The 12,079-nt window shown below is 36.8% G+C and overlaps 1 protein-coding gene across 1 annotated transcript in view; it reads right to left on the bottom strand.

The window, feature by feature from the left end:
* Window positions 1-12,079, bottom strand: part of MNAT1 (MNAT1 component of CDK activating kinase) — a 130,554-nt gene that overhangs the window by 67,973 nt on the left and 50,502 nt on the right. The window contains exons 4-5 of the mRNA XM_080927340.1: window positions 6,547-6,650; window positions 4,000-4,140 (exon numbers count right to left, since the gene is read on the bottom strand). Of these exons, the coding sequence (XP_080783466.1) occupies window positions 4,000-4,140; window positions 6,547-6,650 (245 nt within the window). The remainder of the gene's footprint in view (window positions 1-3,999; window positions 4,141-6,546; window positions 6,651-12,079) is intronic.

Raw genomic sequence — 12,079 nt, 5'->3', positions numbered from 1 at the left:
AAGAATAAGGGTGAATAAGAAACAACATAAGAACAGTCTTCAGCACCTTCCTTTTATATTTCACAACAAAGCTCTTATATTGTGCTACTTTGCATTCCTGCAACAAGTTCAGATCTCCAGTAGGCATTCTGTAATCAACTGTAACATTAAAGAAGACTTTAAATGGGCTATAACCAAAAGTATCTTTTAAATATATCTTTTCATGTACACAAAATAAAAAAGAAAACAGAACTATTCTTGACTAAAAAGTTAAACTATTGGGTTAGTTTAACATGGAGAGGTCAAAGTGCTTGCCCAAAAGCACTGGAGACCTGAGTCTGATCCCCTAGAGTGTATGATCCATCATACACTCACATATACACATAATTAATTAATGTATTAAAGTCAGATCACGGGCTGGAGAGATAACTCAGTGGTTAAAAGCACTCGCTGTCTGTCCAGAGGATCTGACTTTTAGAACCAAACATTTTTTATTTAAAAGTGCGAGCACAGAATGACTAATTATCTGCCAAGTCTAAGGACCTATGTTTGGTTCCCAGCACCCACTCCAGGCTGCTCACAATTGCCTATAACTCCAGTTCCAACAAACCCAAAGCCCTCCTCTGGCTTTTGAGAGAACCTGAACTCCCATACACATACCCATAAACAGATACGTACACATACACATAAATAATAAATCATTTTTTTAAAGTTAAATACACAACTGATACTTATTCTAAAAAGCAAAAGTGCATATATAAAAGCAAGACAACAGGGCTGGAGCTATGACTCAGCAGTTACTGTGCTGACTGCTCTTTCAGGGAACCCAGCACTTACATTAGGCCCATAACCCATTCACGAAGATACACATACACATAGTTTTTAAAAAATATGTTAGAGCAACACAATGTGTTCACTTTAAATTCACTGCTAACCAAAACCAGTTTATTCTAATCTTAGTATGTCATTCACATTATAAGAACAGAATGTTTAAATGTCTTGATAGCTGGAATTTTGTAAATATTAAGTATTCTAAATATCAAACTTTAATATCAAGCCACAGAATTTACTTTAAACCTATTCTATTTTGCACTCGAAATGTTGGAGCCTGAAGGCCTTTCTGGGTGTTAAAAGAGAACTACGCATGGGTTGTGGTGATAGCAGATCTCTTAGAGCAGAACAAGCCTATGAAGCGTGCTCTGGGAAATTCAGAGCATACAAGTCCAGCTTTAGGGTTACTTCTCTGTTCTGAGAATCACACGTCACCTTGGAAGGCTGCAGAACCCATATAATTGCCTAAAGGCACACTGTTTAATATTTAAAGAAATTTTAATAAGACTGCCTGTAATTCTCATTAAAAGCTTTATAATGACCATTTTTAAAGATTATTTTAACTGACTTTAAGCCAGCCATCTGGCAAACAATATTCCTAATAAGAATCAGCTACTGCATTTGACAACAGCATTAACTCATAAAATTTAAGACATAAATGGAACAGAATTTTCAAACAGGAATATAAAACGATTTAATAACACAGAACCTGATTAAAAATCTTTTTCCAAACTATTAAAAAATTGAATTTACAGTTAGGATTAAAATAGATGGACTTTTAGCCAACGTTATGGCAAATGCAAAGTCATAAACATTCAGACTGTAACATTAAACCCTGTCACATACAGGGTAATGTGCTGCCAGTGCTTTTCAGGTTAAAAAGTGACTTTGGACATAAAGACCAAACTCAGAAAAAGAAAGAAAGAAAAGAATTCCAATAAGTCATCCTTGCATTAAGTGTCATTCAGAAAACATTTCAAACACTAAACCTTTTAAACATACAGATGCCAGTGCTAGCTTTTCTTTTTTTATAAAAATCTAGCAAGAAAACACATAGAAAAATGCATTTTCACTTCATTAATATAGACCAATCAACATAAAGTAAATTGAATGAACTTAGTCAAGGATTGAAAGTAACAAAAAAAATTAATAAAGACTGAAATAATCTGTAAAAAAAAATTTTAAAGTTAAAATCTAAAAACCAAACTGCAATGTTACTCTATAGACTATTATATACTGATTAATTGTATTAATGAATGCAGTAAATTACTAAGAATTATTTAACCACCCTGTTACATGGCCTAAATAGTAAGGAAAATATGTGCAGTAATGACTTCCAGGAGAAGAAAACAGGAAGTGAGGAGGGAACTCACAAGAACCAGTCTGAGCTCCAGATCACAGCAATGTATGACACGGGAAAGAGCACCTTACTTCACGCCTCACTGCTTCTGAGGGGAGCTTGATGCCAGCAGAGCTCAATGAGGCAGCAAGACTCTGTGCTCTGAGGCTCTGGAAGTCCAGCTGCTACAAAGGACAAACAGGAGACTGTGCTGGACAACGGCTAGAGTAGCTGAAGCACACATTCTTCTGGCTCAGATGCTGCAGACTTGAGTTTAGAAGCAAATTTGTTGCACACATAGAAAGTGGGAAGGGTTTTTCACTCCATTTTTATGTATTTTATCTGAGTGCATATGTACATGCTATGGAGCACATGTGGAGGTCAGAGAACAACTTGTGAAAATCAGTTCTCTCCTTTGACCAGGTGATCCTGAGGCTTCAACACCCATTGTCAGGCTTAGCAGCAAGCACCTTTACCTACTAGAGAATCTCACCAGCCCTAGATGGGCATTTATGATGAGCACTTTCTGTCTACATAACCCTCTATTTATTTTCTCACCTACATCTAAGATGTAATCTTGCTTTCTATTTTACCTCTGGTTAACTAGCTTAAAACACTTTTTGGAGAAAGGCACAATAGAAAATACATTTATATTTGTTCTATCACAGAATATTAACATATTAACATCACAGCAATTAAGAATGGAAGAATGTCAATGCTTTCTATGAAAAATGCCTCTTAAAAAATGAATATATGAAGACAGTATACAAAGGGACAGTGCAGAAACACTTTCCCAGAGAGGAACATTTTCCAGCCTCTGATGTCACCAGTATCACAAAGGGTTATAGTAAGAATCATTAATAAAATCAGAATTCCAGGAAACACATCTCAGATCATAGTCACTTTGGCTATTTGTTAACAAAGTTGAATATAGAGCTAACTGCTAGAAAGTACTAATATTTTAATAACATTTCATCCAAATACATTATTTTTCATGCAAAAATATGGCATGCAGCCAATATATTTCAACACATAGTCAATATATTCCAAACAACTTTTTAGGAAACTATTAAGAGAAAATGCTCTAAAAACAATGTTTTAGTAAAAGCTTAGAGACATCTAGTGAGTGTTATTTATACTATGTCACTTGTGTTAATCTCTCATCTGAAAGTGAAATGAATATAGACAAAAGCTGAGAAGGGGAAGAAGGAAGAGAGAGAGGAAGGTAAAGAAGAGGAAACCAAGAGTGGGGAGAGGAGGAGGATGGAGCTGAAGGACGATGGAAAAGGTAGGAGACCTGAAGAGGACACGATTTCAAAATTTGAATCACTTTATTGTTTTGTTTGGGCATCTTACACAGATGTTTTACTATGTATCCCTGATGTCCAGGAATTCTATACACTATATTGTCCTTGAACTCACAGAGATCCACCTGCCTCTGCCTCCTGAGTGCTGGGATTAAAGGTGAGTACCACGATACCCAACTGACTCACAGAACTGTAGGCATAAATATTATACGGGATGAGGGGCTGAAGCAAAAGTAAAGCTTGCTCAGCAGGTAAAGGCCCCGATTTACTCTGTAAGCCCAACTACCTAACCTCAAGCTGCAGAACCCAGGAAAAGGTTGAAGGAGAAGACCAACTCGACATTATCCTCTGACCTCCACATACACATCCTGGCAGGCACATGCTCTCCACCCAGTACCACCCTTATGTACAATAGTAAATAAAATCTTTTTAATTAAATGTATTAGAATAAGACTGAAAGTAAACTAGAGCAGAAATACTCTGAATTGCTACTAAATGCCATTATTCTGCCAAATCCACAGCAAGATTAATTTTTATACTGACCAGCTCATCTAAAAAGGCCTGCTTGTTCTTCCTTTTCAGAAGCTGCTGCAGCTCTTCTTCCTTCTGTATAAACAGTCGTCGCTGTTCGCTTTCTTGGCGTTCAACCTCCAATGCTTCCTCCAGCTCCTCCTGCTCCCGAGTCTAAACAGACATTTCCATAAGGAATGCAATTAGTTTACCAGCCAAAAGCAATCCTATACCATAGTCTTCTACTTTATTTACTAGAAGCAAAAAGCAAATTACTCACTAGTGTTTTAATAATGAAACAATTCTATTCTAAACAAACTAGGACATTTGTAATTTTATATGAGAATGTACTATCCCAGAGAAGAACAAACATCAAACCAAGTACACTAAGCCCAGAGCAAAAAATGGAATAACTGGGCAGCAGGGGTGGGGTTGGCTTAATTTATAACTATTACAGACAATTTGAAGTCATACAATTTATAGAACATAACATGGATTTTCTTTTAAATTCATGTATTAGGCAAATTCTTCCTTCAACGAAACACCAAGTTTTCAAGTGGGAAAAAAAGGAGCTACACTCCAACACCATAACCTCATTATGTGCAAAATTAGACAAGGCCTATTATATTCTGAGGACAGCAAACCCACATCTCAAGTGAACTCATTTTCAAAGCTCAAAGACATTTTAGTTTACTCTGTCTTCTCTGTTCTCCTTAAGTAAGCTGTTAACTACTGTGAGCATTTCTCCGAACATTTTTACCAATTCCTAAACCCTTGTTACATACGTCAATGCTCTTAACACAAGCTTCTAAGTTAAGAAGGGAATCCAACTTTATCCAAAAGGATTAGTAAGAGCAAACGTATGAAGATAATAACTGCAAGTTGTCAGAGCATCTCCAATTGAGTACATCAAGTGTAGATACAGCATATACCGTGTATGTGATAATGACACTATTGGTTTGGTGATGTTTTTCTTAAGACTACAAGTAAAACTACACAGATTGAAGATCCACATCCTGGTACTAATAAATAAGACTTTATTTTTGGTAAGGTACTCTAATCCTAGAGAAATGTCACACTCTCTCATTGGTGGGTGTTGTCTGTGAATCTTTTAATATACGTCACGTTTGCAATGCCCATAGGGTAAAGACATTACTAAGGGGTCATGGGAAGAGCTCTCATGAGAGAGTGGAATGAGACTGCTCTGGCATAAAAAGTTACAATGAAATAATGGACTACGAATGATTAAACTGGGAGCAAAGGGGGGTAAAGGAGGTATAATGAAGAGGAATAAAAACACTAAAGACCTTTCAAAAATGTCTTTCAAAAAGATACTATTACTACTACTACTACTATTATAGAAGTTTTCTAAAATATAAAATATATATAAAGAATTAAAATTAAATTATGTATAACAGAACAACAATATCCCTAATAAACTTAAGAGATTAGAAAATAAAAACCCCAATTCCAGGTATGAGTTACTTTTTTTGGAATTATTGGCCAGTGAGGTTCCATACACCTCCAAACAATACAGGCTATAATCAGTACTACTGGTCATCTTCCATAATTTGATAGTGAGAAGGAGAGTCCTAGTAAAATCAGGTAAAATCAGGCCAGTATGAAAAGAAACTTTATACCTACTACCTAGCTTTTATGGTGCTCTCTGCATGTTACCAGAAGAGAAAAGTAATCATCAACATTACTCAGCTGTGAACTCTAAGAGTCACAACTGTTCTAGAAAGACATACCCACTGGTGCAATAGTGACAGAAACATCATGAGGGTGACCAACCACTTTCTCACTGATTTAAGATTTGCCCCTTATGATGAAATCTTTACTTGACATCATTGTTAAACTTGTCACTAGACAGGAAATAGTCCCTAAGAGAGAATCTACTACTATTATGCTTCTTAATAGATATGTCAAAACATCTCTTAATGACTTAGTGTTATACACATAGATCAGTGTATCTATTAACCCTAATTTGAGAAGCTTTTATCTAAACTACATAGTGATTAACAGTGGTCCACAACTGGCCAGGGTGCAGAAACTAAGAAACTGAAGAATGAATGCTCGGTCCTAAAGGGAACATATATATTGCACACCCTATTCCTAAGGCTGAGAAAAGGCAGCAGGAAGAGTCTAAGAGCCTGAAGCAGAAGATGACTGTGAAAACAATGTCTTCAGAGCAGCCCAAGCTAAACCAAATCCCAAATGGAAAGAAAGTTGAGCGCACAATCCCACCTCTGGACAGGGAGCAACTGGCAATCAATAGCTGCCATGAGAGGGACAGGATTTTCTCTGAGAGTTGCTCCTGGTAAGACAACCACTCTCTGGCACAAGACCACACATACAAGAATATCTGATCACAGCACAAATTTCTTATAAAATACTTCTTTAAAGGACATGAAGACAGATGGGTAGGGAGAGGAGGGGTAAATGAGGAAGAGTTGAAGAGAGTAGGGGTGAATATAGTTGGAACACATTATATGAAACACTCAAAGAACTAATAAGATCTTAAATATTATGTGAAAGATGCTATTCATACAAAAGAAAAAAAAATACTTTGCAACCAACCAGCTTTAACTTATTTTTCTGAATGACATCTTTGTTTTCTTTTTGATATATTTCCATTTTCTTTTTAGTGTTCTCCAAATCCACATTATTGGTCAAATTGAAAACTGTAACAAAAAGGAAACAATGTCATAAATTTTAATAGTTTTAGTAGAAATCTTAAAGTGATTATAAAGCCCAAGTTTCAGCATTTTGACTTACTCATGAGATTAACAGTCTTTATGATTCTGTGTCTTTTAATTATCTATCTTACTGAGTCACTCATGATCACCTTTAACTCTACCTCCAGGAGTATCTGCTAATCTCTGCCCTCTACTTATGTGGTACATCTTGACACACACACATGATACCCACACAAACCTAAACTTAATAAAAATAAATCAAAGACCCACTGACCTATATTGCAAACATCTATGGAATATGTAATACATGTACTTGATCTAATTATCTCACTTAGCCTAATTCACACATGGCAGGTAAAGGGTTGTGTTTTTTCATTTATTAAATGTGTGTGCATGTGTGTCTGCACGCGTGCACATGGGCACTCTACAGAGTGTGTGAAGATCAGAAGACAACTTGCAGGTGTCAGTTCTCTCCTTCCATCACATGGTTTCCAGGAGTGGAACTCGGGACATCAGGTTTACAGCAGGTACCTTCACCCATCTCAGCAGTCCCAGATGTCATCTAAAACTCACAAATAGCTCAGCCAAGATATATGGCTAACAACACTAGAATCAGGACTATAAAGTACCTAAATACCAAAATCTGAATTCTTATCAACAGGGAATGTGTTGTTTCCGAAAAAGCTTGCCTAGCTGAGTATTTTTCCCCTATAGAAGCTCAATATATATAAGGCTGTAGCTTTTCAACCTACACACAGAGAATAACATCAATACCAAGATCTGGCCCCCACCATCTCCATCTTAATCATCAGCTCTTCCTTCACCTCACTTTGTACTGACAATTCCCCTTCTGTGAATGCCAAAAAAAAATTACTTACAAGTCTCCTCAACTTGTCCACTTTCTACCCTATATATTTCAATGTACATGTCTTGTTATACCTACTAGAATGTTCATCTACTACTGATTTAAACATGCTGTTAAATATAATTTAAAAACAAGTAAACTTAAATTCTAAGTGAAATGTATATGGTTAGATGAAATTCATTTCTTTCATAATTATAAATGCCACAATGAATCCCAATAAAATCAAAAAAGCTATGTTTACTTCATTTTCACTTAGAAAATAAAGGTATTAGTAATATTATAGATGTAAATTATGATCTCAGATAGTGTAACCTCTTTCTCTCAAAAATAAGAATCATAAAATGGAAGTACTAACATAAAAACTTCTTAGATGAAGCAAGCTTATTCATGCCACAGTGAACCACAATGCCATGACAGCCTCAGAGAAGGGACAGCTACTAACTCTCTCTGCAACAATCATTTGGCCCTCTATCTGTTTGCTGCTGTAGCTCAGATGTTGACCTGACTCCAATCAAGAATTAAATGCAAACAAAAAACCTATTGTATGTTCTGAAAGATTTAACATTATTTAAGTACAATTTTAAAGTGTTTTGACATTCAGAATCTACAACTGAAGCCCTTCGGGCTTTCTCATCCTTTTAAAATAAGTCTTCTCTGCTCTCAAAGAATAATCTGCTTATTATGAAGCTAAAGACAAACGTTTGAGAGGGTCCCTAGGGCGAGAAGAAACAAAAAGTTCTGTGTGCATATTGTCATGCTACTCACAGAGAAGGGCCTGTTGTTAATGCCACAAGACAGTGCATCTTCCTGTGTACCTTCTATTGTAAGTTTCTCATACCATCATTCAAAATTGCACATTTTAATTTTTATATGTATGCTATTCAAGGAATTCATAATGACATTTATATAACAAAATGTCTTAGTTCCAATTTTCTGCCTCCTCAAACACTGACCTGAGCTAAACTCCTGTCTCTAAACTTCTAGTGTATGTGTAAGCAATCTACACTTCCACTGCACAACCAAAGTTGAAGCTCTTTCACACCTGTCAAAAACTTCCTTATTGTCGATGGGCTATAAGGAAGCTGCTGTGAGGTCTTTTTGATTTGTTTGTTTGTTTTATGACAGGGTTTCCTTTGCAGCCCAGGCTAGACTACAGCTAAATCATGACCATCTTGCCTCAATCTTTTGGATACTGGAATTGCATGCATTCACTACCACACCAGGCCAAAACCTACAAGCTCCTCTCTTATCTCTTGCTGTTTCTCAGAATCCCATAGTCCAGACATAGATACTAACTACTCATTAGGCCTATCGTGTATTTTTCAAAGCACTGTGGGTAAAAAAAAAAGTCTACCAGGCAAACTATTTACTAGCAATATGAACTTGTTCACAATACTTGAGTTCTCTATGCTTGCTCTGCATATAGAATTTTGAAAATTATAGTGTGTATGAAGCTCACTCTGGTCATCAGCAGGTGTCCATTAACTAACATTTTGTTCTTTAGAGTAATAGAGACAGTCAATACAGACATCAAAGAATCTTTGAAAGATGACTAAAGCAAAAGTAGACAGCTACAGAAACAAGATACTGAAAGAGTTTTACTCCTACAATAACAATGAGAACAATGCCACACAACAAAGTGGCAGAACCAAACTAATATTCCAACCCTCATTCCTGCAGACTCCCTATGTTACAAGACAAGCCAATTAAAACAAACAAACAAAAAAAAAAGTAATTCTACAACTTGCATTACCTTTTGTTGGGGGAAGGGTTGTGAGAGAGTGCCACAATGTGAATATCTGAGCATGGAGCCTCACCTGAGAAGTTGTACCGATTACCTAAACAGAAGTGGAAAGGCCACACCAAACACACCTTCCGATAGCAGCCCAGACAAAGAGGAAGCTTATTTGTTTTTTGCTTGCTTGGCCTCCCTCTTGCTACCACATGGATTTACCCTGTTGCTGCTGGCGAGGGCAGTTCCTTTGTTGCTATCAGAGCCAGCATCTCCAGGCTTCTATCACTGACTGAGGAACCGTGGATCTACCAACCCTCTGTCTTCACAGCAGATGGAGACTACTGAAGCACACCATCATCATGGACAGCAAGACCTGAGCTGTCAGCTTCTCCTGAGTAAGACAGCCATGGTGGGACCCTGACTGTGGAAGACAGTCCAGCCTCAAGGACCAAGCAACTGTAAGTTTTACAGCCTCTCAGATATAAGACAGCTACTGTTACTACTATCTCAGTGAAAACTAATTTAATTATAGCAAATACATAATGAATTCATATAATTTTCATTCCATTGATTCTGTTCCTTTGGGGAACCCTAACTAAACCAGTGTGGTGGTTTAAGTAAGAATGGCCCTTGTAGGCTCATGTGTGAATACTGGGTCCTCAGTTGGTAGAACTATCTGGAAAGGATGAGGAAGGATTGTGACCTTATTAGAGGAGCTATGCCACTGGCTTTGAGGTTTTCCGGTGTGCTTTGTCTCCTGTGTATAAATCAAGATATAAGCTCTCTTGGCTACTGCTCCTCCCTCCATGCCTTCACTCTCCCATCATGGACTCTAACCCTCAGGAACTGTAAGCCCAATTAAACTCTGTCTCTCCGAAGTTGCCTTGGTCACAGAGTGTCACCTCAACAATAGGAAAGAAACTAATACAAGCAGTCATTCTCTAATTGAATAAAGTCCAGTCTTTATTTGGAATTTGGCTTCTCCTTATATAAATCATAATTACTATCTACAGTGCTGTTTCTATTTTTTAAAGGAAAACAAAAGCATAGTTACATGATTCTGGAATAAACTGCATAATATAATAAGCACAACTGGCCTGAGAAAGCTTGAACGCTGGTACAAATAATTTATGGTGTATAACTGAAGCGGAGAGCAGAATTGAGGCGTACTTGAGGACAGCTTTTAATGGAAAGCATTTACCATGCATCATTATGCTGCGGCATGAGTCAGCACAGTCTATGGAAGGACAGGGAATTGTAAGAAGCTCCAATGAGACTATAACTAGACACTGGTTCAGAGTTTCTACATACTTTAAAGACACACCCTCATAATATATATAGCAGCATAATCATTTTCAAATCAAATGCACTGATAGTTTCTGTGAATCTGGTGATACAGGGTAAAATGGCGGCTCATTGGTTACCTGCATAAGAACCAAAGTTTGGATCTCAGCACCCATATAAAAACCAAGGCAAAATAGGATATACCTATAACCCCAGCATTGAGATTCAGAGACAGTAAATTCCAGGGATTTGCTCACCAACCAGTTAATAGGTGAACTCCACATTTAGCAAGAAACCCTGTCTTAAGAGTAAAGTAGAGAAGAACAGAGAAAAATACCATCACTTACCTCTGGCCTCCATGTACATATGCATGGGTATATATACCAACATATACATACATAGAAAGAGAAAAATATTGTAGGCCAGGTATGATGGTGCATGCCTATAATCTCAGACTCTGGGAAGCAAAAGCAAAAAGATTCTTTGCAAGCTCAAAGCCAACTTGACATACATTAACAGTTATCAGATAATGAGTCTCTGTTTCAAAGAAAAGAAAATACTGCATGTTGCATAGTCAAACTATCTAAGCTCACTCTGTCCTTTAATCCTCATGACTACTTCCAAACACAAACCTGGCTTTACATATGGGCCCCAAATTGCCAACTCTTTGAAATTAGTTCAACTCATAGAAACAAACAGACAAAACATAAATAGGCTCTCCCACAACCTCATGAAAAATCAAGTCCCCTGTTGTTTTGTCCCTTAAGCCTGGTCCCCAGTTTCTTTGTCTTTCAATTTCCTTCAGTGTTTTAGAACTTGGTTGTAACTATAACAGAGTATTCAATTTGCCTGTGAGTGCTATACCCTCTTTTGCCTTTCTTGTATCTCAGGGTCTAATCACATTAATCACACTGCCTTTAACGTATACGGAAACTTTCTCTGTGATGGCTGTTCTGCTTGTCTCATACCAGAGCATCTTCTCAGTCTGCATCCTAATCCTGCCCCTTTCACTGGCATTCACAATTCTACCATCTTCTTAGTTAAATCCTAGTGACTCATGGCTGCTAATATACACAAAGCACAAATGAGTACATTAGAATGAAAAGAACACCCATTCTAAGGTACTAAAATAGATCAGAAAAAAGCTTAAATTATTTTCTGTGCATGTTCCTACTGTGTTCTGTGCATGTTCCTACTAAGACACAACAAATAACTTGGACTTAAAAAGGAAATTTTTAAAAAATTAATACTTATTCTAAAGAATTTAAATTTCTAATCTTTCATACTTTCTAATGATTCTTTTTTATCATATTTTAACAATAAAATGATAAATTGGGAGAATACAAAGATGGCTGTTTGGTGTTCACAGTTTCAGTCTAATTTTCATAGGCTATTCCCTTTTATCATTTCTAAACCTGTACTATGTAATACAGCAACTTTTTGTTTTATTTTTACTTACTTAGTGTGTGCTTTACATTTATTTGTTTAGTGCACATTTGTGGTAGCCAGAGGACAGCTTGGAGGTTAATG

This window comes from Micromys minutus (assembly GCF_963924665.1).
Source record: "Micromys minutus genome assembly, chromosome: 1".
Lineage (NCBI taxonomy): Eukaryota > Metazoa > Chordata > Mammalia > Rodentia > Muridae > Micromys > Micromys minutus.
The sequence above is the reverse complement of the archived record's forward strand: the minus strand, read 5'-3'. Positions and strand labels throughout refer to the sequence as shown.